Below are 26,705 nucleotides of genomic sequence, written 5' to 3' on the forward strand. Positions count from 1 at the left end.
TTTTATATAGCTGTTGTCTCTAAGTACGAAACCATGTTCTTGTTATTGAAATATTATCTTTTAGCTCTTTTGATAACTTTTATGTTTGCCTTGAGCGAGTCACTTATCTTTTCTATTTTCTATTTCCATTTACTTATGAAAGACAATAATAATGATGGTGATGTCCTTACAAGAACGGGTAAAATCACATTGAGAAGAATGTTGAGAACCAAAGCAGTGTGTTAAATGCCAGATATGACAACAAAGATAGTATGAAGAACAGTTTTATTATAAAGTATTCTTCTAAATGATTTTAGTACTATGAAAGGTAATAAAAAATATTTCCTGATAAATGTTTTCTTGAGTTTTCAGGGTTGAATTGTCCAGGATAAGAAAAAAAACCCATAGTCTTGATTAAATAGCACATTTCCTGGTCTGCCTTCTCTGAATTGTTAATCAGAATACCACTGGGAGTCAGCTACTGGCATCATTGATGGAATATATTTGTGGACAATATATCGTCCCTTAAGGAATTTTGGACTAATCTAAGGAAATCAAAATCAATTTTAACTTCGAATTTCAGCCTAATTTTTCATCTGAAGCCCTAAAGGCACAGAGGACAATGGATGACTCACATATCCATTCATTTCAGTTAATATTTATTGAACTCTTCCTCTGTGATAATTACTGGACTAGGTGATTTGAGATGTACAAAGATAAAATATGATTTCTATCCTCAAAGAGCTTATCATTAATAGGGAAGCTAAAAAATATACATAAATCTATTTAGGTTCTATCAGTGAACGTTAAGTCAAAGGCAGGGAAAGTAGTTATGAATAATTTTAACTAGATGTAAAGGCCTGAATTAAGGCAGTGGCAATGGGAAATGATGAAAAGGAATGGCTTAGAATTCTGGGTTAGGAAGAGGATTGTTTGTCAGTTGGATTTGGAAGGTGAGAGAAGGTAAAAATTTGAAAACAGGGATTTCTGGTTTCAGTTCCAACAGGTAAAGTAGCTTGGATGTCATTACTCCTGTTCTTACAATAAAAAAAAAAAAAAGCCAAAGAAACTGAAAGTCAACAACTTTTCTTGGACCAATCAGAGAAATAAGGCCACAGAATAAACTGCCACCCTGAAATCTGGAGAGACAGGAGACTACACTGAACCATACCTGAGATCAGGTTACCTGCAGCAGAAGCCACTGAAAGAATGATCCGGTTAGGGACACTTACGTGGTGGTAATTTGGTGAATAGCTGGAGGCTAAGTGCGGACTAGCTTGAGAGTAAGAAACTCCTGGGGGCTGCATTCTCAGGGAAGCCCCTACACTTTCATGAGTCTTACCTCTAGGAATCCCACCAGATTCTCATAGGGAAGAACCAAGTAAAATGCCCTTGTGTCTTTGGCAGGGATAGGGAAAAGTAACCATTTGAAATCTGCCTAGAACATGCTCCATAATAAAAGATTACTCTGTAGGAGAAAAGACGACTGACAAAGCCTTACCTCCCGAAGGAGGAAGTGTACTTACTCAATTCCAGCCCTCTCTGACCTTCCTGTCTCATCTAAAAGGAGTAAACAAAACATTTCAGCTTGATGCTCTAAGACTTGTGAAGGACACAACCCAGGGACACAGACCCACTAAAAGGCTGAGATTTAGTAAAATTGTAGAATGCTTTCCTTTCCCAACTCCACCACCACATCAGCAGGACTCCGACACAGTGACAGTGGATTCTAGCTGAAAGAGCTTCTTCGAGGCATGGATTACATCTAGGAAGGACTTCTTAGGATAACCCAAAGTCCACAGGGCAGACAAAAATAGGACAATGGAGGAATTTGAAGACTCTGGCATCTACAGCTACGGCAAATATCAGCCAGCCCAATTTCTAGCAAGATCAACATGAAACCTGACAATATTTACCTCAGTTATTATTACTCAACAGATCGTGTCCAGCTTTACAAAAAAAACAAAAACAAGCAAACAAACAAACCACATTAAAAGGCAGATAAGAGAGACACAGTCTGAAAAAGCAGGGCAAGCAGCAGAACCAGATTCAGAGATGGCACAGATTTTGGAAGTATGTAAAGGCATCTAATAGAAGAAATAAGCAACATGCAAGAACAAATAGCCAGTGTAAGCAGAAAGATGGAAACGCTAAGAAAGAACCAAAAAGAAAGGCTAGAAATTACAAACACTGTAACAGAAATTAAGTATTTGATGGCTCATCAGTAGACTAGACACTGCTGAGGAAAGAATCAGTGGTCTCAAAGATATGTTAATAGAAACCTTCCTGCCAAAATGCAAAGAGAAAAAGGAATTAAAAAAACCCAGAATATCCAAGAATTCTGAGATAATTTCCAAAAGTGCAGTATTAACATAATTGAATACTAGAAAAAGAGGAATGAGAATGGAGCAGAATAAATGTTTGAAGTGATAATGGTCAAGTATTTTTCAAAATTAATAACAGACACCTGCAGATCTAGGAAATTCAGAGAACGCCAAGCAAGATAAATACCAAAAATCACACTTATGCACATGTTAAAATTGCAGAAAACCAAAGACAAAGAGAAAATCTTAAAAAAAAAAAAGTAAAGAAAGAAAATGCCTTACCTGTAGAGAAACAAGGATAAGAACTAGAGAGAACTTCTTGTCATAAACCATGCCAGTAAGATAATGGAGTGAAATAAAGTGTTAAAAGAAGTTGAGGATAAACCAGATTTCTCTGTTAATTTGTAGCACCGATGATGTTAACTGTATTAATTGATCAACACTTAGGTGCACATATGGTGGTAACATTCATCAGGTGTCAGGCGGGGGAAGGGAGGGGATGGGTATATTCACACCTAATGGGTGCAGGCACACCGTCTGGGGGATGGACATCCTTGTAGCTCTGACTTGGGAAGGGCAGAGGCAGTATATGTAACCTAAACATTTGTACCCTTGTAATACTCTGAAATAATAAAAAAAAACCAGATGTGTAGGAGAAATAGCCTGTTGCTGCCTGTGGTGACGACTTGAGCTTTGAAAATTTGAATCTGATGTACATTGAATATACCAAGTCCAGGTCTCCGGGAGCAGGTAAAAATTCAGCACTGGGTTTCAGAAGATGGAGAAGATTAATGATAAATATTACTGCAGTGTTAATATATAGATAGTTGTTAATACAATAAATTGTTGAGGTGAAATATTGAAGGGGGAATGGGGGAGAGCGTAGGACAGAAACCTGACAACTACTAACTTTTAAAGGACAGGTGAAAGGAAAAATGCTAGTCAAAGAATTTGGAAAAGATCCAAACAGTTTAACAGGAGGAACTGAAAGTACAGAAGCCCAGGAGAAAGAGATGTTTTAAAGAAATGATTTTGTATTGCCAAATCAAAAGCATAGATCAATTTGGGGACCGAAAAAAAGGCTTTCCAGTTAACACTGATGAGAAGAGTTAAGTGACTGGAGTGGAAACTAGCTTTCAGAGAAGGGAATATTGAACAACTATTTGTTATTTATTTATGGTGGGCTAAATTGCAAATGCGACTGTGTATTCTGTAAATGCATTTCCTCTTCCAAGAATCTCATTAATAAAAGGAGAGAGTCAGGAATAGAACTCAGAATCACAAAATTTTTGTTGTTATTTGTTGCTGTTATGTTTGTTTTAGGAAAGATAGGAACTTAAGCCAGTTTAAAGACTGAGATAACTAGTAGAGAGGAAATAAACTAAGAGGTACTTAAATTTAGAGGATTTTCCTCTTATACTGGCATTCTCAGTATTAGTGAACAAGCATTTAACCTTGCCTGTACTGCTCATGATTATATATACAAATAGCTGAATAATTCTTGGAAAACCTGTCTTTTCCCCCATCGTCCCGGGTAATGGAAAGTGTTTACCATATGAGAACAATTTATGGCACATTCTGATTACAATAAGGAAACATCATACCAGTTATCATAAATACATATGCTCATTTTATATATTTTGGTAATTGTTCCTTTATTCAATTGAGTTTCTATAACAGTACATTCCAAAAAGTGAGGTTATAAGGATGAAAATTATGGGTTTTGATTCATATCTCCAACTGGTTTTCATAAACCTGGAGCTTTGTAATGGGAAAGGGGAGGGTGACTGTAAATCTTTGAAATGCTTCCCAGATGATTTAGGTAAAGTCTGCATCACCCCCTGTTGAAAACTACCTATGTAATCTGTTACACATGTACCCCAATATTGGCTTCCTTCACTACAGTTGACCCTTGAACAATGTGGGGCCTAGGGGCGCTAAAAGAGAACGATAATTCTCTGGACAAACTCTGTGTATTTTACCTCTAGTAAATACAGTAACATAACCATTAAAAACATCATAAAATATTATGCCTTTTTTATTTTTAAATAGTGTTCATAGAAAAAAAAAGCACACTTGTAAATCAATGGAATGTTAGTGCCTCTCTTAATTGAGCATTTAAAGACAGCTCTACAATCATTTTTTAATTGAATGTTTATGAAAAGGAAATTTTACAGCATCATGTAGCATTTATTAATATTAAAAAGGTTTATAGAATATTTTCAATTATTTTAAACTAAATATTAATTGAAGTTGTGCTTTTGTCAACCTTGTTTTCAATATCTGAAAAGTAGTTCCTCCCGTGGAACTGTCGGGATGATTATATGCCTGCACTACTTTATTTCACCAGCTACCCAGATGTTGCAGACAGCATTGCTACTTTAAAGTTAAGTAAGCATAAGAATTATGTGAGGTCACTTATTTAGGTAGACCTGCAAAATATATAGTCAATTATTTCACAGTCTTGTGTTTTCTGATCTCTGTCCTGTTGTCCTCCCCACCAAATTCCTTTTTTCTTTCTTCTCTTTTTTCACTTGCTCATAACATTCTGTCCTGTTTGTTCTTATAGAGTTGTCTGTTTCCTTTAATTTTTAATCTTTTAAACTTTACTTTTACAAGAATAAGGAAACAGCTTGTAACTCATGAAGTAATGCCCTCCAGAGAGAAGACCAGAAGTCAAAAATAGAAAGTCATGATGACTCAATAACAAATTTGATGTGTTTTTGTAACTAGAAACTGAGAATTATGTTCATAATTTTATCTGAGGAATTATTAGGGAGGTTTGTGAGAATTAGAAATTACTATTTGATTTTTTTGTTTGCATTTCAGCATAAGATCATATCATTTTCAAGGTGATTTATAGATTCTACTTGTCTTTTTTTTGACATGATTTCTATTTACATAATAGTCTTAAACAACAGGTGATTGTAATTACAGGCAAAATATATTATAAAATGCATTGAATTGAAGTCAAGAAACTAAATTTAGGAAAAGTTACCTAAATTTATGAGTATCTGGCTCTAACTTTCCAAGTATATAAAATTAAAGAAATAAAATAACTTGAAATTTTTATATCTGCATTTCATATTCTCTAGTAGGTTATATAATGACATAAATATTCCTGATATTCTTCAAAGGCATTATTTAAAAATCATTCAAAATATAACTACGATCACAAAAATCAAAAATTAAATCACAAAATATTTTGTTTTAGAAATTAGCTGTATACATTTTTATACTATAATAGGTCATAATTTCCCCTGAGTCCAACTATAATAATTTAGAGTTTGTCCATATGTTCTTGTGATCTCTATAACAAATTATCCCAAAACTTAGTGGCTTAAAACCATAATTTTATTATACTTACAATTCTGTGTTACATCAAGAACTTGGAAATGATTCAGCTAGACAGTTCTGTGCTCAGGTTTTCCAGGAAGTTAGAGTGAGATGTTGGTTGGGGTTTCAGTCACCTGAAGACTCTTCTAGGCTGGATGTCCAAGGTGGCTCATTCTCGTGGCTGGCAATTGATGCTGGGTGTCTTTTGGGAGCTCATATAGAACTGTCAGTGGAAACACCACGTGATTTGTGCTTCTCAGCATGGTTGGTGGGTTCTTTTTGCAAAGGAATAACTTGAAAGGGAGCATTCTAAGAAACCATTTTGGAAGCTGAAAGGCATTTCCTGACTTATCCCTGAAAGTTCTGCAATTAACTCCGTCATATTCTGTTGGGCATGCAAGTCAGTAAGACCAGCCGAAATCCAAGGAGAGGAGCGTTAGACTCCACTTTTCAACAGGAATACTAACAAAGGATTTACATCCATCTTTAATCTACCACATTGAGTTCCATATTTATGAATAATTACTGAATTAGGGTACAATAGAATTGAATTTTAGTCCTAAAAATTAATTACACTTGAATGAGAAACAGAGAATGTCATAATTATTGAATTATATGTTTTCCTATCTATGAGTAACATACATTTAAAAAGCACAAGGTTAAATTGGTTACGTTAGCCTACAGGTTAATGAAATAACCTTATTTTATAACCAATAATATCAAAAATTCTGTTAATTCTACACATCAATATGTTTCTAACTCAACAGATGGTCCTGCCAAGTATGTTCTAAGGTTTTGCAAATATAATGAGAATTTGAGGAATATTGCTATTACCCCTCATCTGAGAGTGTCATTCAGGGACTTCCATTTTGCATGTTAGACAGATACTTATGTGAGTGTTGCACTTATGTACAACAACCAAAAATGAAATGTGCGGCAACTGAAATCTATTTGTAAAGTCGTTCATAGAGGAGACTTTTGTACATCATCTTCTGATGGCACACAGTAAATCTTTGATATGTCTTATTCCATAAATACATGCAAATATATTAGCTTCTACCTTGTTTAAAGCTGTAAGGTTGTGAACTTCTTGAAAAATTTCTCCAGGAATAAAGTCTGAGAATTTTTAAGGTGAGCATAGTTTTGAAAAACCAAACTTCATTATTATTCCTAGTAGCCACAATATAGGCAGATCTTCCATTTTAAACTATTTCATCAACAAAATAATAATTAATACAAAAATACTGTGGATAATTAATCAACAAAAAAAGAATTGTAATGGTTACAGGCTCTGAGATCCTATTTCAATAACGATTCACTGCCCGGGTGCCATGAGTGTGGTTAGCTGACTATGTCCAGCTGTTAGCTCCTTCAGGGCCTGCTTCTGCTTTCTAGCTGAAGTCCAGTCCTCACTAGGTGGTCTAAAATAATGATTGAACAAGGTAGTGGTGGCTGAGATCTAGCTATACTTGAGGCACTCCCAACCAATGCCTAAACAGGGAGTAGTACACAGCCTACACACTTTCCCTCAGTAAGAGACTCTTCCAAAAGGAAATCTTGGCTCTGGAGCTCCTCGTTTAGCTGGCAGAGAATTTGTCAGTATGAATCATGGTCCTACAGTCCCTTTCCCAATCCTGATTCTTCCCCTTCTCTTTCATATTTCCTTTCCTTCCCCCTCTCCAATAAACCTATTGCACCCTTAACTCCATCTCAGTATTTGATCCCTAGAGAACCAACCTGTGACAACATTTTATTTTATGAAGAGAGTTGACTTTCCTTGACTGAGATATTATGTTAAGACTGGGAATTTTAAGTACTAATACAATAGTTTTTGTCATCAGGTAGTTTATAGTAGTCTTGTACCAGCATCAAGCTCCATAGAAATTTTCATGGGGCTTAAAGAAGTTAGTTAAGTAACTAATACAGAACCACATGGCTAGTTAGTTGCAGTATCAATGATTTGATCCTATATATCTGTCTGATTCTAAGAAATATGATTATTCTCTTACCTACTTCCTAAGTGTGCTAATTTTTCCTTTGCAATGTAGAGGAAGAAGAAATGTTTGCCATTAACAGTAATATTTAATAATCTAGGAACATAACTATTAAAAATGGGAACATAAATATTAAAAACAATGAGTGTAAACTCTGTCCATAAAATCCATGATGTGGGGAAGAAATAGGAGTACTACAACAGAGAAGGAGCAGACAGATAATTAGCATCTCCTTCTCAGTCAAGGTGGTTGTCAGCAAATGAAGAGAGATGTTAATAAATTAGAACTATACATTCTGCATTGTTCAGTGTAGAGGAAGTAGAAATTATTAAGACCATGAAGACTATCATAAATAAGTATTCTGTTTTCCCTAAGCCTTTGGCAGTTTTCTTCTTTGTCAGCTCACATAAGGGTGGCAGATTTCAGAGAAAGTGGGTATTCTCTTAATGTTTATACTGTTCACTTGGTCATTTTAAAGGAAGGAAACATGAATTTGAGCATCTTATATTTGCTAATTAATTTCTTTGGTGCTAATGAAATAGAGTCTGTATGCTCAAGTATGGAAAGAAAACTAGTTCAATGAGGCTGGGGAACAAACAAACAACACTTAAGTGTTGTATGGAATGAGGTATGGTTTAGATGCGGAGGTGTGGTTTAGGAGCATCCCCAAAGGGATATGTAACTCAGCCAACAAGGGAAACTTCCTAGTGAGATAAGGAGTTGTTCTTGAGATGTGTCCTAGAGCATGAGATGTTATAAGGGATAGAGGGATGCAATGGGTGGAAGGCAGTAAAATCCAGAGATGCGGATGTGTAAAGTGAGGAGCTGTGAAACAACTTTGCATTTCAGCTATGTAGTAGTGAGCAAAAGTTGTAAGGAGATTGGAAGTCAAAAACTTTGCAGCTCCAAAACTATGCAAGTAACAGATAATGAAAGGCACCATATGCTATGCTAAAGAGTTTTGACTTTTTTTCTTGAAGGAGATGATTAACTGATAAATTAGGAAGTGACAGAATTAATTCTCACTTACAAAAATTTCTGGCAGATAGGGAAATTGATGGAGATAGAGATAGGGAAAACTGCTTTAGAGACTTACAGAAATTTGGGTAAGAAGCAGTGAGTACCTAGAGTAAGTCAATGGGGAAAAGAGTCCAAGAAATATTAAAGAAGAGATTAAAGAATTTGGTATTAGATTTGGTTCAAAGTGAGTATGAGCTGAGGGTATAGGATGGTTCCTGATTTTTATTTTATGAAACAGGAAGGTAATGAGGGAAGTAGGAGAAGTGAAGTCTCAGGGTGAGGGAATAGGATGTTCAGGTGAATGTTGAGTTGGAATCTCTGTGAGACAATGCTGAGTATATACATTAATTTGTTCAGTAAGTAGTTGTACTTATGAGCTGGACATTGCAAGACAGATAATTCTGAATTAAGTAGTTGTATCTGGGAGTTACTAGCATAGAGTAGTAGAGGCCATGGATGTGCATAGATTGTGTACATAGATGTTGTGGCTAAGAGTACCTGCAAAGTAAGAAGATTATATGCCCAAAGATTGAGCTCTAATGAAAGGGACTGTGCTACAGGGACATCATTAAAGATGAAAATTGTAACATCACCAGTGGTTTAAGAATTAATATTTAATTATAACAGGGGGACAAATGGTAGATACAGTATCTTTTTTGATGTATAGTTATTTTTAGTCCACCTATTATGTGTACACAAGAATGGGAAGAAAGAATTTAGGATGGTTCTTTGGTTTCTCTCTTAGGCAACAAAATGGAGAAAGGGATACAAAAAAAAAAAAAAAAACCCAAAAAGAACTATGTACGAAAAAAGTGTGTCTGTGTGTGGTGTGTATCATGTATAGCATAAAAACATTTTTTGAATGTAACAACTTATTTTTTAAAACAGAATATATTAAGAAAAATATCAGACTGTAGAGGAAATTTGAGTTTCATTAGTCAGATGCAATTATCTCCCACTGTGTGAAGCTGACTTTCCTTATCAAGAGCAAAGTGAAAGGGCTAAGCCTATTATGCCGTCTCTTTGATGTTTTTATAGGATATAATGAAAGATGAATGCTCCATGCTCAAGCTGCAGCTGAAAGAGAAGGATGAACTCATTTCCCAACTTCAGGAAGAGCTGGTAAGTGATAACAATACTTGGCCCACAGGGTGTACTTTCCTTGCAAGGTTATTTGTTATAAACCGTTATTTATTAACATTAATAGTATTAATTATTTATAACTGCTGTTAATGATTAAATCTGATTATCCATTTTGTAATCTTATGAAGACTGTAGATCTTTCACAAGCTGAAAAATAGAACGTTTTATAATATATGTGGAAATTTATCTAATTCTAGAAACATATCACTGAACTAGGGTTAAACATTTCAGTTGTATCTATCAAAAATCTTCAAGGCTGAGGCCACATTATATTTTGTAAATTGCGTGATTTAACTCCACACTGCTATACCTACAGATAACAATCATATAACACAAAGCAAAGTAATTAATAATCTGGAAAATAAAATAGATTTTACATTTTATTTTCATAAACCTACCAAAAATGTGTTAATTTGATGAGACTTTGTTAATCTATTATATAATTCCCAGATAATGTGAAAATTATACAAAAACATGAAATGCATATATAGTTTATGCTTTCAGTGTGTAGCTTTTTTATGTGATATAATAATGTAAGGAATCACACTTTCATAACATGAAAATACATTTGGTAGGTAAGAGAAGTGGGCATTATTTTTCTAGGTATGTATTTTCAGTTTATGTATGTATATTATTTTACCATAAAACGTGCACTCTGGATATAAATAAAAATGATAGTACTCTAAGACAAGAATTAATAAAAGGAGTAAGAAGGGATTTTTTAATTCATCAAAGTTTTTACAATACCAGTAGAATAAAGCAATAACTGTACAATAAAAGAGATGCTGACTCATTATCAAGATCAAGAAACAAATTCTAGTCAGAAATATTTTTTATGATTATTTCATATTAACAGTGGTGTGTTAGGTAATTATTAAATACAGCTTAATGACCAAACAAACTTTATGGACCATTAAGCTTCTGAGACTTCTCTAACATCATTACTCAGATGTAAGATGAATTTAGAGCATATTTTATTGATTCTTGACAATTAACAATGTTTTCACTGAAACTTAATCTTTATACTGTGTTCTGTTGTTGACGCTAATTCTTGGTCCCATGAACATATTATTGTGACCTTAAGAGACCTATAAACTAGTCCTTAAAATAGCAATAGTGTTACAGACAAAAGGAACATGTCTTATATTCTTGGCAATAACCTTTTGTAAATACATAAGTAATGTATATTCATAGTATAAATTTTACATATTACATAATGAAAACATTTCTGTATTTAATGTAGCCCTCTAGATATATGTTATATAATAGAGCTTTGTTTATGTGGCATACAGAAATATCTTTGAGTTGAATAAATATCATGTATACATATTTATTAAAGAATGGATAGAATCATCAGTTTTAACACAGCAGAATATCTATTCATTCACTTTGTCACAGAGTGCTTATTTTGGATAATTAACTTAGAAAGAACTATTCATTTTTCCCCTTAGCATTAGCTGTAATCAGATTTAAAACATAGCAAACACAAGAAATGAGAACTTCATTTGTTGAATGAAATGAGAAAGAAAATGACTGCTTCCGGAGCCAGGACTGCATAGTTATAATTAAAGTAATTCAGCACCCCTCCCTCCAAAAATAGTCCTATGTTGGCTGGCTTACTACTAAGATGAGACACAAGTTGTGTGTGTTTCTCTTTTCTTGAAACTTGAATTACCCGAGTTGGCTATTTTACCTCTAAAATTTCCCAGGTAATGATCAAGGTACCATTTTAATTTTGTGCTGTGTAGTTTGCATAATCACCTTGAATGTGTCAACACAGGAAAAATGCTAACTTTTGAAAATACAGTTTGTTTTATTCGTTAAAGAGGACTGTGGCTGAGGAGGAAAGTACATAAGTGATGATTTAAGAATTTCAGGGAGAAGAAATGGTGTTAAAAAGAAAAAGGCATCATTCAAACTCGATTTGGAGCATGGGTGAGGGGTGGCAATCAAATGGGGCAGTACAAACCCCTTGGATCCATGGAAAATTTTGATTCTAGTACTTCTGGTCTTGGCAATAAGTAGCTTGTGACATTTTGACAAGATGGAGGTTAAACTTTACATTTATACTTTATCTTCCTAATTTTAAAAATACCAAGAAATTTTAGAAACCAGTTTAGTTCTACCCTATTATATACTATAGATTCATAATCTGTAATAATTTATAACTTATTTAGTTTTCTGTTATTTCTCATGAGTCTCTAATTTCTTGACCACTGTTATCACAAGCAATTTTATACACATGTACTTTGTAGAGCAAATTTAGATATAATTATACCAAAAAAGGCTTTGTACCCAAAATTAATAATTAAGAAAGTTTTACCTTTTGTAATTATTTGTTTACTTATTTAGCCTCACCATGATAGGTTCAGGTGTTGTAAAATGTAGTCAGGAGTAGGGTGCAGTTGGGGCAAAAGAAATGTTTTTCAGTGCAAGAAACACTTTGGTGTTTCTTCTTCTAAGGGCAATAATCCCATCATAAGGGCCCCACCCTCAGGTCCTCATCAAAACCCACCATCTCCCAAAGTCCCCATCTTCAAATACCATCACATCACAGGGCTTCAGTATATGAATTGGGGAGGAGGCACACAACTCATTCCATAGCAAGTACAATGAGGGATGGAGTTCTATTATATTTCTTTTTCAAGAACTAAATGCACCTTTCAAAAATTATCATTCTTTTTCTACTCTGTGAATTCAACATTGTTACCTTGGTTCAACTCTTCTTTCCTGCTGGGTTGGTAGATTTCACAAAGCATAAATATTCTGAGAAACTCAAAATAATAATTTTGATTTTAGATTATATATTAATATTATTTGAGCAAACTATCCACATTATTAACTGCATTTCTAATGTGAATGTATTTCATAGACACACTTTTAATTTATCCCTTCCTGCTCTCTTTAAAAAGAAGACAATAAGCAGTTTGTACTCTTAGGAACAATTTCAAGAAGTCTGAAATTATTATCCCTGAAATTTATATGCATTATTTATCTTGGTGAGCTTCACTATTTTTAACAGATAAAAATAATCATTTAAAATTATTTTCTGATGTCAAAAGGAATATTAAATGTTAGAATATTAGAGTGTCCTGGGATTGTATATGTGGTAGGGCAACTAATTGGATAAAACAAGAAATATACTCTAGAGCCAGGAGTTTATGGTATGGTAAAAAGAAGGAACTGATTCACAGCATGAGACATCTACTCCCAACTGTTTTATAATAGAATAAAAGGAAGAATAGACCAAAGGAAGGATTTATTCCCTTTATCTTCCTGTGGCCTTACCTTTCTTTACTTGAGGAGGACAGTGAGTCAATATAATGATTTGAAAAATCAGGATATGAGTTTTTAGCTCTACCTCTAACCCTAATTGCCCAGGTGACCAGGTTTAGGTATTTTTCTCTTTTGGGACGTTAGTTTCTTCAACTGTCAAATAATATTACCATATGTCTTATTTCATGCAGCTATACCAAAATACCACAGACAGAGTAATTTATAAAGAACAGAAATTTATTTCTCACTGTTTTGGAGGCTGAGAAGTCCAGTATCAAGGTGCTGGTAGATTAGGCCCCAGTGTATCTGCTTCTAAGATGGTACCTTGAACGCTGCATCCTCCAGAGGGGAGGAATGTTTTGTACCCACATGGCAGAAGGACAAAAGAGTGCAAACCCACCATTTTTATAGTGGCATTAACCCATTCATGAGGGCAGAGCCTGCCTGACCTAAACATCTCTCAATAGGCTCCACCTCCCAATGATATTTGGGATTAAGTTTCTAACACATGAATTTTGGGGGACACGTTCAGATCATATAGTACCATAACATTAAAAATATTTTAACAAGTTACATATTCATCAATAGTGAGTTTGTTAAATAAATTACAGGATATTTATATTACATAACCATATTATATATTACATTATTTATTACATATATTTATATAGCTGTATTGTTTATTATTAAGTGGGACAAAAGCAGATTTTAGAATTGCATATTGTCTGATAATATATGAAAAATATAGGAAGTCTGGAATAATTAATAGTATTTATATTTATGTTCAGTTTCTGTTTTATATAATTTGGTAGTGTGCCATTTTAAATAACTGATATCATTTTTATAATCAGAAGACAGTCAGACATATCTCTTTGGAAAGCAAATGAAGAATTTAGATAAGTTTAGTGATTTTTACCATATGATCTGTGTGTATTGGGGGTAAAAGAGTATCAGAGAAATCTTGTGGATTTCCATTCCCCACCCACTTAATGATAATAGTTCTAATTTTCATATCATTAAATATTACATCATCACTTTAATAACTAAGCAGTTATTATTTATTGCTTACCATTTTTCTCCATAAGATTTTATTTGACAAAAATCCACAGCTGAGAATAGTATCACACAAACCAAAAAAAATGGCAAGATGATTGCTAAGAAGTATTGTGAGTTATTAGAACAGAGTAGGAAATGAGATGAAAAGCTGCGACATATACCTGGATGGGAATTATTCAACACTGTGTTGATTGGAGAGGATATTAGCTAATTGAGGGCATGGAAGAGAACCAACGTTCAGAATCAGGAATGGTAGGAAGGTTTTTTTGATAATTAAATATTTGGATATATATTTTTATGTATAAGTTTGTATACTTTGTAGAATATATTAAACTTTTCAAATGTTGGGAATATAACTCTTCTACCCAGCACAAAGATTTAGGGATTTCACGAATTGACTTCATTTAAATATTTAATGCATAGGTGTAGCTTTAGACCTTAAGTCTAAGGATAATAGCTAAAACTATACATATTTAATCAGAATCAATTATAATTAAAGGTATTATAAATATTTGCATCTTAAATTTAACTATTTAATTTTAATGATACAAAACAGAAATATTTTTTTCACTTCTGAGGAAGTTTTAGTGTTTTTTTCTCAGCTATTTAATGAAGGTCACCTTGAAGAATTTTATTGCTCATATGAAACTGAGGGGCATTGTAAATATTATCTTCATGTGGCTAAAATAAATCTGAGAGATTTGTCATAAATGTTGATGGTGAAATGTAGCCTTATGTTTTGGGGTGATGGATATGTTCTTGTAAATGATTATTAATCTTGTAAGTGGTTCCAAAAATCTTACAAATGGTTTCACACTATGGGTGAAAAGTATGCCCCATACAGTATCAGAAATTGGATAAAGTGTATTTGGTATTTGTTAATGGATTGATTTAAAATATTATAAAGTAAGTTAAAATTAATTCATAAATGAAAAAAATAGTAATTTTAGTTAGTCCTATGACTGTGAAGAATGAAATTTAATTGGCCTAAAAGGGGGCAGTATACCATGCTATGAATTTACTGTTTTGTTTTGCCAGTTATTTGGATGCCTATTACATACACTCTGTCAAGAATATTAAATGAATTTGGATGGATGATCACATTAGCAAGAGTGAATTATCAGCAGTTTATGATTCTGAAGTTTTAGGATTTCCACCACTCAGACCTTTCTCTTTGGATCCTTTTATTCATTTTCTAGCTATTTGAGAAAAAAGCATGATACAGCTTTTTGTAGTGTATTTCTTTAAAAACTTTTTTCTACTTAAAAGGCCAGTTTAAATGGGTCAGCCAAAAGCAAAGTAAATTATCTGTAAGATCATTTACCCCAGTGTAAAAATAAACAAACACCTTAATACAGCCCTCATTAAAATAATAATAAAAACCCCAAATAAAAACACTTCCCATGGTTGCTTTAATTTCCTTTGTTTACTAACATAACATTGTCAGAGCTAGTGAAAGCTATCAGTTACCACCCCTTTCAAAGTTAAGGAGTGAGGGGACAGAAATACTAATTGTAGAGGTAATGTGTGACTATTACCACAGGCCAAAATTTAAAAAATGTCAGTGGCAAAAGACTCCTTCCTGAGAAGATTTTTTTTTTTGTGGGTCTGAATTGTAACTAACTCTAGCTAACCTAGAGTTAGTTGAGCTTTAAATTTTACACAGATACTTTTCTTCACACACTTAAAAAAAATTCACTTATCACATTTTTACACTCAGTCTTTAATAAACAGTTCATTTTTAAATAGGACTAACTAGGAGACCATCCAGTTATAGAGTTGACATGTAAAACAGGGATTCAGCTACAAGTTGTCATTTTGAGAGTTAAGTTTGTAACAGTTGAGAATCTTTCAACTAGCTTTAAACTGTTTTTGTTTCTCACCTTTGTGGGTACTACATATTAATGTATTCAAAAATAGATTCAAAGTAAGCACTGAGAGCATGATTATTGTGAGGATGAAGAAATGGAACTTGAATTACTTAAGTTCTCTAATTTAATGTAACCATTTGGAGTATTTATTTGTATTTAAGATTTAAAACAAAAGAATAGAGTATGAACTGTGAGGTATCTATTTTGGGGGGATACTTAAAACTTTTAGTTTATACATTAAAAATTTTACTGAATTTTAATAATGTCTTCAGAGCTAAAGTTTATTTTTTTGTTTTAAAATGTTAATTTTACTTTTTAAAATAACACACTAATTAAAAAATTAATGTTATATCAGGGGCATGATTTAGTAGTTGCCTACATTATATCTTTCACATGGGCTTGTTTTATTAAACAAGTATTATGTTTATTAAAACTGACTTATTCTTTGACATGATCATATTTATTAAGTTCAGTAAAAAAAAACTTAGCTGCATACCTTTTCTGGCCATTACTAATGTTAATTTAATGCCATGGTTATTACTTAATCCTGTTTTTCTTATAGAAGTGGAAAGTGTTAAAAATCACCTGTTCCAGGTGGCCAATAGAGTAGGTACTTCATTGAGTTGAACACTTTTTTCTCCTGTAATGTAAAGATTAACTCAAGAAAGCCAGGTCACATAAAGGAAGTTAAAAAAATATATATCTTTGTGTTATTCAATCTTCTTTTTTCCCACTCAAAACAAATATTGAAAATTATATTCTTACTTGAGTGTAAGTAAACATATAAGCACTTGTTTTTCCCCAGCACTTTAAAATGCCATTTACTTTACTTAAATGTAAGCCAAGCTCTCAGCTCATTTGTTAACACCTGAATAGCAAAGCATGGGGCTGCATAAAGGCACTTGTACAATTGATGATTTTTGAAAAATTGAAGGCAATTGAAGAAAAGAGTAGCATTACCTGTAATCAGGTTGCTATGCTTAATAAAAAAGGGGGAGCTAAAAATAAAAGACTCTGACTATGAAATAACATATGGCTAAATAGCACTTTATCAAAAATCTAAAGAGATGAATAATTTTGATTTGATTTTAAAATATATTCAGAATTCAAATTGAATAAAATTGTATGCCCTTGATGCTTTAATAACAGAATAATTCCTACATGATAAGAGAAACATTCTTTGTGCATGAAAATCATATCTAGAATTCATCTTAAAAGTAATTCCCTGCTTGCTCTACATTCTATTATAATTTATGATATTATTTCATGCTAGTCATTTTAAGATAGAATATTACAGCCCCATGGATGATTTACATAAGAACAGACAGCTGTAAGTACCTTGGAATCCTCTTTCTTTCTCATATTTAGGAAACATTAGGAACAGAAAAGAAATAGATTAGGTGTACTTAAACATTATTAAAGTGTCAGGCTACTTTCCTTCTTTTTTCAGGAGAATTAATTGCGTATATTCCAGAAAAGGCTTATCTCAGCAGTAATTACTCTCCTAGTCAGCTCTGTGAGACAGATGTACAGTGTGAATGTGACAATATCCTATGATACATAATGGGGATTAGCCTCCAGTTCCTTTATGTACTCCAGCACCCTGATGAAGAGCTGCCAAAAAAGATACAATCTTTAATATTCAGTGGCATTTGCTGTAGCAATCCTACATATTTGTTATATCTTTATCACAAGGTGTTGTCATATTGCAGTATGGCATGGATATAAGGAAGTAATTGTTGTACAGTTTAAATGCCAGTAGGAAGGTATTTTGTCTTAAAAAAAAATGCAGCCATATTGTGGCCAAATTAGGCATGTCGCTGAAATTAATTTATATATAAATAGTTGAACATTTTGGATATTTTAAATTTATTCTATAAGATATGGCATATAATTTGCAAACTCTCTTCTTTTATTATTTCTTTTGTCCTACCAATCAAGATTCTAGTGCTTAGAGTAATTTACCAAACACAGCTATGAAACTATTAGTCAAGTAGACACAATGATAACCAAAGAATTAGAGTTAGAAAAAGAAATGCAAACTATGTTCCTGAATTATTGAGGAAGTTAACAGTATGCAAAGGGGAAAGATATGTGTATGTGTGTGTATATATGTGGATGTGTGTGTTCTTAAAAAATAAAATTAAAACAAATTTAGCTTAAACATCTAATGGGTTTTTATTAGCAATTCATGAATCATGCAGCATGTCATCTAAAGAGTTAGAAAAGATGCTTCTGTGGGCATGACAGACCAATTGGTTTTTATAAGGTAGCTTGAGCAGGAACAAGGAAATAGGATAATAACGTACAGCGGATTGGTTAACATCAAATTACTCCAGGTTACTTTCCTTGTAAGGGTTAAAGCAGAGGAGACTTTCTTATGTTGGTTAAAACTGACTAGTTTGGGAATCTGGCTATCATTTCCCCCCTCTGATTTCTTTAGAAGGTCAGATAAATAACTTATTTTCAGTTTGGTGATGTGGAACTTTAGCACGAGTGACTGCATTTTGGTTTAGTCTGTTGGAGCCTAGTGCATGAGCTCAGTCCAAGACAATGGCCCTCTATTTTATTTCTTCTTCCCAGTAGATTATCTTTGAAAATTTAAAAGCCAGTCTGAACCTGGAACTTTGACTGAAGCAAAGGTTAACAAGATAAAAGAGTGGAGTGGTCTCTGTCCTCAAGGAACAGGTATTCAAGTAAGGGAGACCGGTGTGAACACATAATTTTAATAACGATAGCCATTATTTACCCACTCCTTACTCTTTGACAGGTACTCTGATCAATGCTTTACGTTTATTATTGCCTTTAATTTTTATAATAAAATTGAGAAATAAATATTATTCTCAGTTCATCCATAATACAACTAAAATTCAGAGGGATTAAGTGATTTGTTCAAGTCTGCATAATAAATGATAGATTTAGGACTCCATGACCATGTTGTTTCCCCTGCTATATCTAACATATTTATGAATCACAAAGAGATTAGTTCTATAAAATAGGATGACACAGTTCACTTTTGCTACATATCAATACCACAATAAAAATCATAGCTATTGCTTATTGATTGCTTGCCAAGTGCCTGGGTAGTAGCAGTCAGAATTGGGTGGTCAGGGCAGGAACTCCGGTGATAACAAAACAGAAAAACTTACTTCAGAGGAATCACCTGCAGCAACTTCCCACAGCCTTAGTGGTGAACATGGTGGCTCTCATCAGAAAGGGCATAGGATAGGACATCACGGACACATTTCATGTCATTTCTCTTGCTGTATCCTATTTCATAGACACTCCTTATATTTGGGGTAAACACACTAGTACTTGTAAAATCATGGCTTAGCATTATCAGAGAGAGGAAGAGAGAACTATTTAAGTATCTTTTCTAAAAGCTGTATAACGGAGGGAAGAATTTCCCTCTCCCCTCGGAGGGTTCAATAATTGAGTCTGTGAAATAAACTGACAACAGGCAGATTAACAAGAGAAAAGGTATACAAATTTATTATATGCATGGGGGCATCACAGGAAAGAAAACTGAATACCCAAAAACCCAGTGCGATTTAGAAGCTTATATACCTTCCTTATAGGGGAAAGATGTGGGGGATTGTAGGCAACTTAGGGGAGAGTAAATGATTTTGGGGGACAGATAAATTGTTCCTTAGAAGAATGGAGCATAATTTGTGACGAAGTTTTTCTGGGTATGTTGCTGACTTCTGGTCTTCCTCTCCCATTGTAAGATTTAATCTTCCCTGGTTAAAGGAAACCCCACAAGAAGATTAGTGACAACTGAGTTTCTTTTGGAGGATCTGTCTTTAGGCAGTTAGGAGCTCAGAGAAACTTCTCCCTGCCACCCACCTTACTCAAGTAACCTCAGTTGGAAGTAATCAGCATATTTTGAGCTGGCATTTCCTGAACTCCTTCAGTTAAGAAAGCAAATTTTTAAAAATGATTTTAAATATACCCATGTTTATAACATGTGAATATAATATCTAGATACTCATACATAAGTTTATTTCATATCACCAATAAATCTCCCATAGTCAGCCAAATGCAGAGTGAGGAAATTGTCAAAAATGAGAAAGACCACTAAATCCAAGCAAACAGCAGCAAATATCCGCTATCTTCTGCTGACCAAATATTTTACTCAGTTGATGAACAAGATGTGAATGAATAGGTTAGAAATGCCTTTTAAAAATTTAGTTCCATCTCGCTTTACAGCTTTTTGACAGTGCTATTCCTGGGACTATTTTAGTTTCTGTAAGAGATAAAAAGAAAAATTTGACCAGTTTGTGCTTCCCACGAAGAAGCTTGTGTTTAAGTGTTTTTCCTGTGTGTTCCTTTTTCGCATTCTAGTGTGGGTTTACGCTTGTTTTTTTCCTCTCATTGATAAGCTCCTTAATGATGGGGCCTCAGCATATAATAAAGCAGGTGTTGGGTAAATGTTTGAAGGCATGAATACAATTTATATTGACTGTATTTGTTAGGGAAACCATTAGAGAATAAATAAAGACTGTGAGTTTTGCTATATAATTTCCTCGAGGAGGTTCTGGATACCAAACAAGCCAGGGATGGGGATATGAAACTAGGGAACTTAAATACAAAATGAGTATCACCATAAATAATGACAAGAAAAATGACAGAGGAAAATAGAAATATAAAATGAGCCAAGAACTAGTAATCAAGAGAAATTAGAGAAGCAAAAAGGAAAGGGCAAAGCCAAAATTGTTTCTAATGTAAAATGAGATTAATCAAAGACAAATGAAAGAAAAACTAAGGGAACAACATGCAACAAGACAATGAAAAATTTTCAAAAATCTAGGTAGTGCCAGTGTCATCTGCTTCTCTTCATTTCACAAGAAAAAACATTTGATGAAATAATACAATTTGAAGGTTCTTTTAAAAAACTGATGTTTGCGATAAAATGGTCTATAATGTGAACAATTAGTCACAGAAAATAGCTATGGGTAGGAAGTTAGTGATACTGGAGAAAGAACAGCTGCACTATAAAAAGTACAAATGGAAGAGTAAAAATAAATTTATAATGACAAACATTCAGAACCTATATTCATGCAAATACAAAAAGTTGAGAAGTATAGGAGGCACATAAGTGCCTATACTATGTGTCAATATTATGCTTGGAGATTTGCTTATGTGTCTTATCTCGCCCTCAGCCATACTTTGTTCTTTTATACTTGAGGAAGCCAAGGCTCTAGGATGCTAAAAAAAATTGCATCATTTTTAGTTACAGAACTACAAAATGATATTTGACGAATCTGTGCACATATAAATTAAATTTGACTATGTTTGCTATGGAGAATCAAAAAGTGCTTCACTGGAAAGTTCCTTAACTCAAATTATAATATTCCCCACTGTTTTAAAACATGCACAGACTTACAGAGTGTCAGGCTGAGGGGAACAAAGAAAATAGAGACTTTGTCAAGTTTATGGTTATAGGGATTTCTAAGCTATTGAAGTTTATGGAACTTAATTTCTTTGGAATGATAGGTCCTTAAAATTCCTATGTAATAATAATTTCCCAGGCACAATTGCCAATATTTTTGTTACTAAATTCCCAGTCCCTAGTACATTTTGCAGTTTTGGGATTTTTACACAGCCTGCCAAGATTAACGGGTCCCAGTTAAAGGCTCCCAGGGTTTGAGGCTGCCAAACCCACCCTTCCTTTTTTCTCAGTTATATAACTTTTATCAATTGTCCTCAGTCTATGAGCAAACTACTTTGGTTACTATTAAAAAAATTGACATGTGAATTTTAATAATAAATGCTGAGGAGTAAAACACATCTAACACCAAGATAATAGATGTCCAATTCATGTAAGCCCCCTTCCCACTGTCCTCCTTGGTTCATGTTAGTCTTTAATCACTTCCGCAGCAGTATTCCAGTTACTGTTCTCAACAAATCTTGGACATTATGTCAGTTTTACCATCATTCTTGATGCATTGCAAAAAGGGAAATTGCAGTTCAGCTCAATGACAGACTTTCCCATTAGCTAACAAGCAGCAGGAGAGTGAGGATGCTTTGGGTGGTCCTACCCTGCCTTTGCTGAAAATGTCTTTATGCTTGATATGCAAAGAGATGCCACATATGGAGTAGGATTGAATCAATTGAAAAGTTAGGATTGAAACAATTGAAAAGATATTTAATTATTGATTTTTACTTCTTTGCTGATCTGACCTTTTCAATTAAAAAAAGCTACTGTATTCATAATTCTCTATTATTTTGCACACTGAGGTCTTGTTATAATCTGTCGTTTAAGAAAACTGTATCATAATATAATTCCCCGTGGATAAGGTCTATATATTTTTTCTTCCTCTGAACTTTGTGATGATAGGCATGTTTGTTTTAGCAAAAATAGATAAGCTGTTAGGAAGATGACAATATGCCTGTTACACTGCTCAAGATTGGCTACATAATTTGTCTGAGTTATCTCCAATATGTTGCAAAAGGCAGACACTTGGCAAGTTTAATGCCATCCATCTGATGTAATTGAACTTAAGGTTGGACAAACAGCACTTTATTTCATCCTTGAAACTTTATGAACACAACTGTCATTACATCAACAACAAATGCTGCTTAAAAAATGTTCACTATTTGCATATCATAGATTTTTTTTTTGCACAAATAATACTCAACTAAATATTAGATAATATTTATTTTAGAATATATTTTTGAAAACTTTTTTAATGAAAGCTATCTAGTGGTAGAAAAGGGAAGAAATGTATTATCCCTTATTTCACTGCTCCAGTGTAAGCAGTTTGGATATACTCAGATGCCCCCCTCAATTTTTATATCGTTGAAATGATAACTATATATTTTGTACTCTGCTTTTCTTATAATTATATATCACACATATCTTATATGTCTAATTATTTTCTTAAATTCTCAGAAGTAAAATTACTGGAGTAAAGGGCAAGACAATATTTCCACAAGCATCAGATATTAGTATTTAACTCCTTTTTCCTAGCTTAATGGTGCAAGTGAATATTTACTAGTAGTAGACAATGGACAATATTAAGACAAGCATATATCAAATGGATTCCTTTCCTGAAACAACATGAAATTTCAATGTCTTTATTTTTAAAGTATTCTCTTCCTACTAGACATGTCTGCAAATGAATAGAAAATTCTTGATTTAGTTGCATATATTCAGCTATGTATATAAATACAGATAAAACATAACACAACCAAAATTATGACAGTTTTTTTGAGCCACAGTTAATGGGCAAGCTACATAAAAAATGAAGCTTAATTGTTTTATAATGTGTAAAAAAAAAAGTGTCTGCTTCTTAAAAAACTAAAGAAGTTAAGCATCTTAACTGCTTTGAGTTGATTTGTTTTGTTTGTTGATTTCTCTCTTATTATGTATACTAAACTGCGGTTACCAAAGTGCACCATCTTAGAGATTCATAAAGGAAAGAAGTAGTGCCTTATGGAAACATATATACTGTCATTAAGCAAATAATCATTTGTTCTTTTTGTCAGTTCCAAAACCCACAAGCATTTTCTATATTCTTATTTTAATTAGAAGCATTTGATGATTAAAAATTCACACCAAAAGACACTAACAAGGCCAGTGTTTCTCAACGCTTCACAAGTTTGTCCTTCTAGAACTAAATAGTGTGTACCTTTGAATAAAATATTATGGAACGATGAAATTGCCCTTTATAGCTTTCTTCCATAGAAAAAATACTAAACTTGCTTTTGTAAAAAATAAATTTTCCTATGTATAAATGGGAGGACCCAAACCTACGGATAAACTAATATATTTTATTCTGTTTATATTCCACCTGTGAAAGAATAGAAAGATATTACACAGTTAGTATAATTTTTAAAGGCAGTATTTTAAAGTTATTTTAATTTCAAAGCAGTATTTTATAGTATAATTTTAGTGACTGTTTCATTACTTGGAGCTTTTCTAATAACCTAATGGGCTTATCTTAGTTTGTTCATGCTGCTGTAGCAAAGGACCTGAGACTGGGAAATTTATAAATAATAGAAATTTAATTCTCACAGTTCTAGAGGGCAGGAAGTCCAAGATCAAGGTGCCAGCAGGTTGACTATTTGGTGAGGGTCCTGTCTCTGCTTCCGAGATGAGGCCTTGTCCTGCTGTGTCCTCACATGGCAGAAGGGACAGAAGCACAAAAGTGGCCTACTTCTCTCCAGCCCTTTGATAAGGGACTAATCCCATTCATGACAGCAGAGACCTCATGGCCTAATCCCTTCCTAATGCCCTGCCTCTTCATACCATAGTACTGAAGATTAAGTTTCAGCATGAATTTGGGAGGGGACACAAACATTCAAACCATAGCAAAACTAGTTCCGCCTTCCCTACTACAAGGACGGTGTCAAGTAGTCTCTAAAATTATAAAGAATAATAATTCTCTTATGCCTACTCCTTGAGTCTTTTTTTTTTTTTTTTTTTTTTTTTGGCAATAAGAGACCTATGATAAGGTATTTTTGCATCCCTATAAATACATTTCATTTGTTTACTGCCACCCAGCCTCCAGGACTAAGAACCAGTATGTAATATAGTACCTGACCCAGAAGCACTCAAATATTTGTTTAATGGATAAATGAATATATTATTCTTACTAGGCAAAATACATTTCTAATTTCCCGATTGAAATAAACAAATGAATCCTTCTGCTGTGGTTTGAATGTATCCCCCAAAAGTTCATGTGTTGAAAACTTAATTCCCAATGTGACTTTGTTGGGAGGTGGGGCCTAATAAGAGGTCACTGGGTCATGAGGGTGGAGCCCTCACGAATGAATGGATGGCTGTCATTGCCAGGAGTGAGTGAGTTATTTTGAGGGTGGGTTGTTATAAAGCAAATCTGGCCCCTGGTGCCTCTCTCTGTATCCTGCACTGGCTTCTCCCCTCTGCCGCGGGATGACCCCACCAGATGCAGGTGCTGTCCTCTCAGACTTTCCAGCCTCTAGAACCGTGAGCCAAATAAACTGCTTTTTATAAATTACCCAGTCTGTTATATTCTATTATAGCAACAGAAAATGAGCAAGGTATCTTTGATGTGTTGTATATGTAACTTTACATGAATTTTGGTATGTTTTTACAGTTTAAAGGAAGCCCTCTATAAAATGCCTGTCAATTAGCCCTCATGGAAGTCTCAGGCCTGTTTCCCTTCTCAGTATTCATAAGGTGATTATTAATGATCAGGGTAAAATCCAAAGTGAATAATTTATTTCTTGCTAAGAACCAACTTTTTAAAGTCATTGGGGTTTCACACATGATTCTCAATGGGAAAGTTGAGTATTGGCACCTCAGTAAGTTGAATAAATAATTGATAATTAAACATCGCATTGATACCAGATGCTACTTGAATTAATAGTTTCACTATAATGTTCCTTTTCCTGTTAAAATTCCTTGGCTAATTATAGTACAGAGAAAAAAAGTTAATTCCATTCGAGGAGTAGTAGTGAATAGTTCTCAGGTGTTTATTACTAACAAAAATTCAAAACTTTTTCTAAAGTAAACATGATATGCTACGTTTTCAACTGTTTCCAATACTTATTTTACTTTATTTTAAAGTGTCTTTTTCATTTGCATCTACCAACATTTTTGAGAAAGATTTTATCTTTTTCCAAGCTAGTGCAACTGCTTAAAGCTTCATAGTTGAACTTCTAAATGCAATGATATTGGACATATTTGCCACTTCACATTTGAAGCCTCCTCTAAGGTGTGCAGTACTTCCTACCTGAAACCATGCTACCGGCCTGCAAGACTCTGATCCCAGTTCGGTCATGTGATTAGAATTACTGTGTGTTGATAGGTGGGATTTGCCCCCTGAGCATATTTTATTTAAGTGTGGTTGCAAGACATTTCCTTTTTTATTTCTTCTTACATCATTGATAACATCTAAACGCCTTGTCAATGTCACCTGGAACTCTCATCAAAGATGACAGCTTAGGAAAATAATTTTCCCAGACAGACATATCCAACTAGAATATAGTTTTAATTTTGCCAGGTTGAAATAGGTTATGCTGGATTGTTTTAATTCTATGCAGGACATCTGGGGAACTTTTGCTGCAATCTAGATAATGTCATGCCATTGTGAAATGTTTGCTTTATTACAAGGAACACAATTTCTGGGACATAATAGTGCATGTTTCTTAATTTTCTAGCGACTCTACTTAATTAAGTCTAGGATGCAATGGTAGAGACACCAGTTTTTAAAACTGGTTATTTCATACATGACTCAAGGGTACTTCAGGATTTGGGGGAACCATTCCCATTTTGGTTATATTTCCCATATTTTGAGATACTTAGAACTCTGTTCTAACCTGGCATGAGATTTCTTATATATGTGCAAATTGTATGGCACTATTGGGTAAAAAATTTCCGAGATAAAACTAAAGTTGACAAATAGAGTTTCTGTTCATCCACATCTATGTGCTGCATTCCCTCAACTTCTTGATATTGATGACTAGAAACATGATCAGCATGCACACAGAACAGAAATTAGGCCAAGCTAACCTTTGGGTCTGTCATCCTGATGAATGAGTATTAGTCAAGTGTCAGAAACTGTACAAAGGCTTTTGTATACAGTTTAAAATGGATGAGCAGACACATATTCTCTGACCTCCTCAACTCTTCCTTGCTTTGTAAGGCATCTCTTCCTCCTCTACCCTCTCTGACTCGCTCTTATAGTTTCTGGTGGACAGTTAAGACATAGGGACAA

General features: G+C 33.8%; 1 protein-coding gene across 1 annotated transcript in view; it reads left to right on the plus strand.

Moving 5' to 3' along the window:
• CCSER1 (coiled-coil serine rich protein 1) overlaps nucleotides 1-26,705 on the plus strand; it is a 466,722-nt gene that overhangs the window by 372,996 nt on the left and 67,021 nt on the right. The window contains exon 8 of the mRNA XM_045536844.1: nucleotides 9,692-9,775. Within this exon, the coding sequence (XP_045392800.1) occupies nucleotides 9,692-9,775 (84 nt within the window). The remainder of the gene's footprint in view (nucleotides 1-9,691; nucleotides 9,776-26,705) is intronic.

Source organism: Lemur catta, chromosome 24, assembly GCF_020740605.2.
Source record: "Lemur catta isolate mLemCat1 chromosome 24, mLemCat1.pri, whole genome shotgun sequence".
Lineage (NCBI taxonomy): Eukaryota > Metazoa > Chordata > Mammalia > Primates > Lemuridae > Lemur > Lemur catta.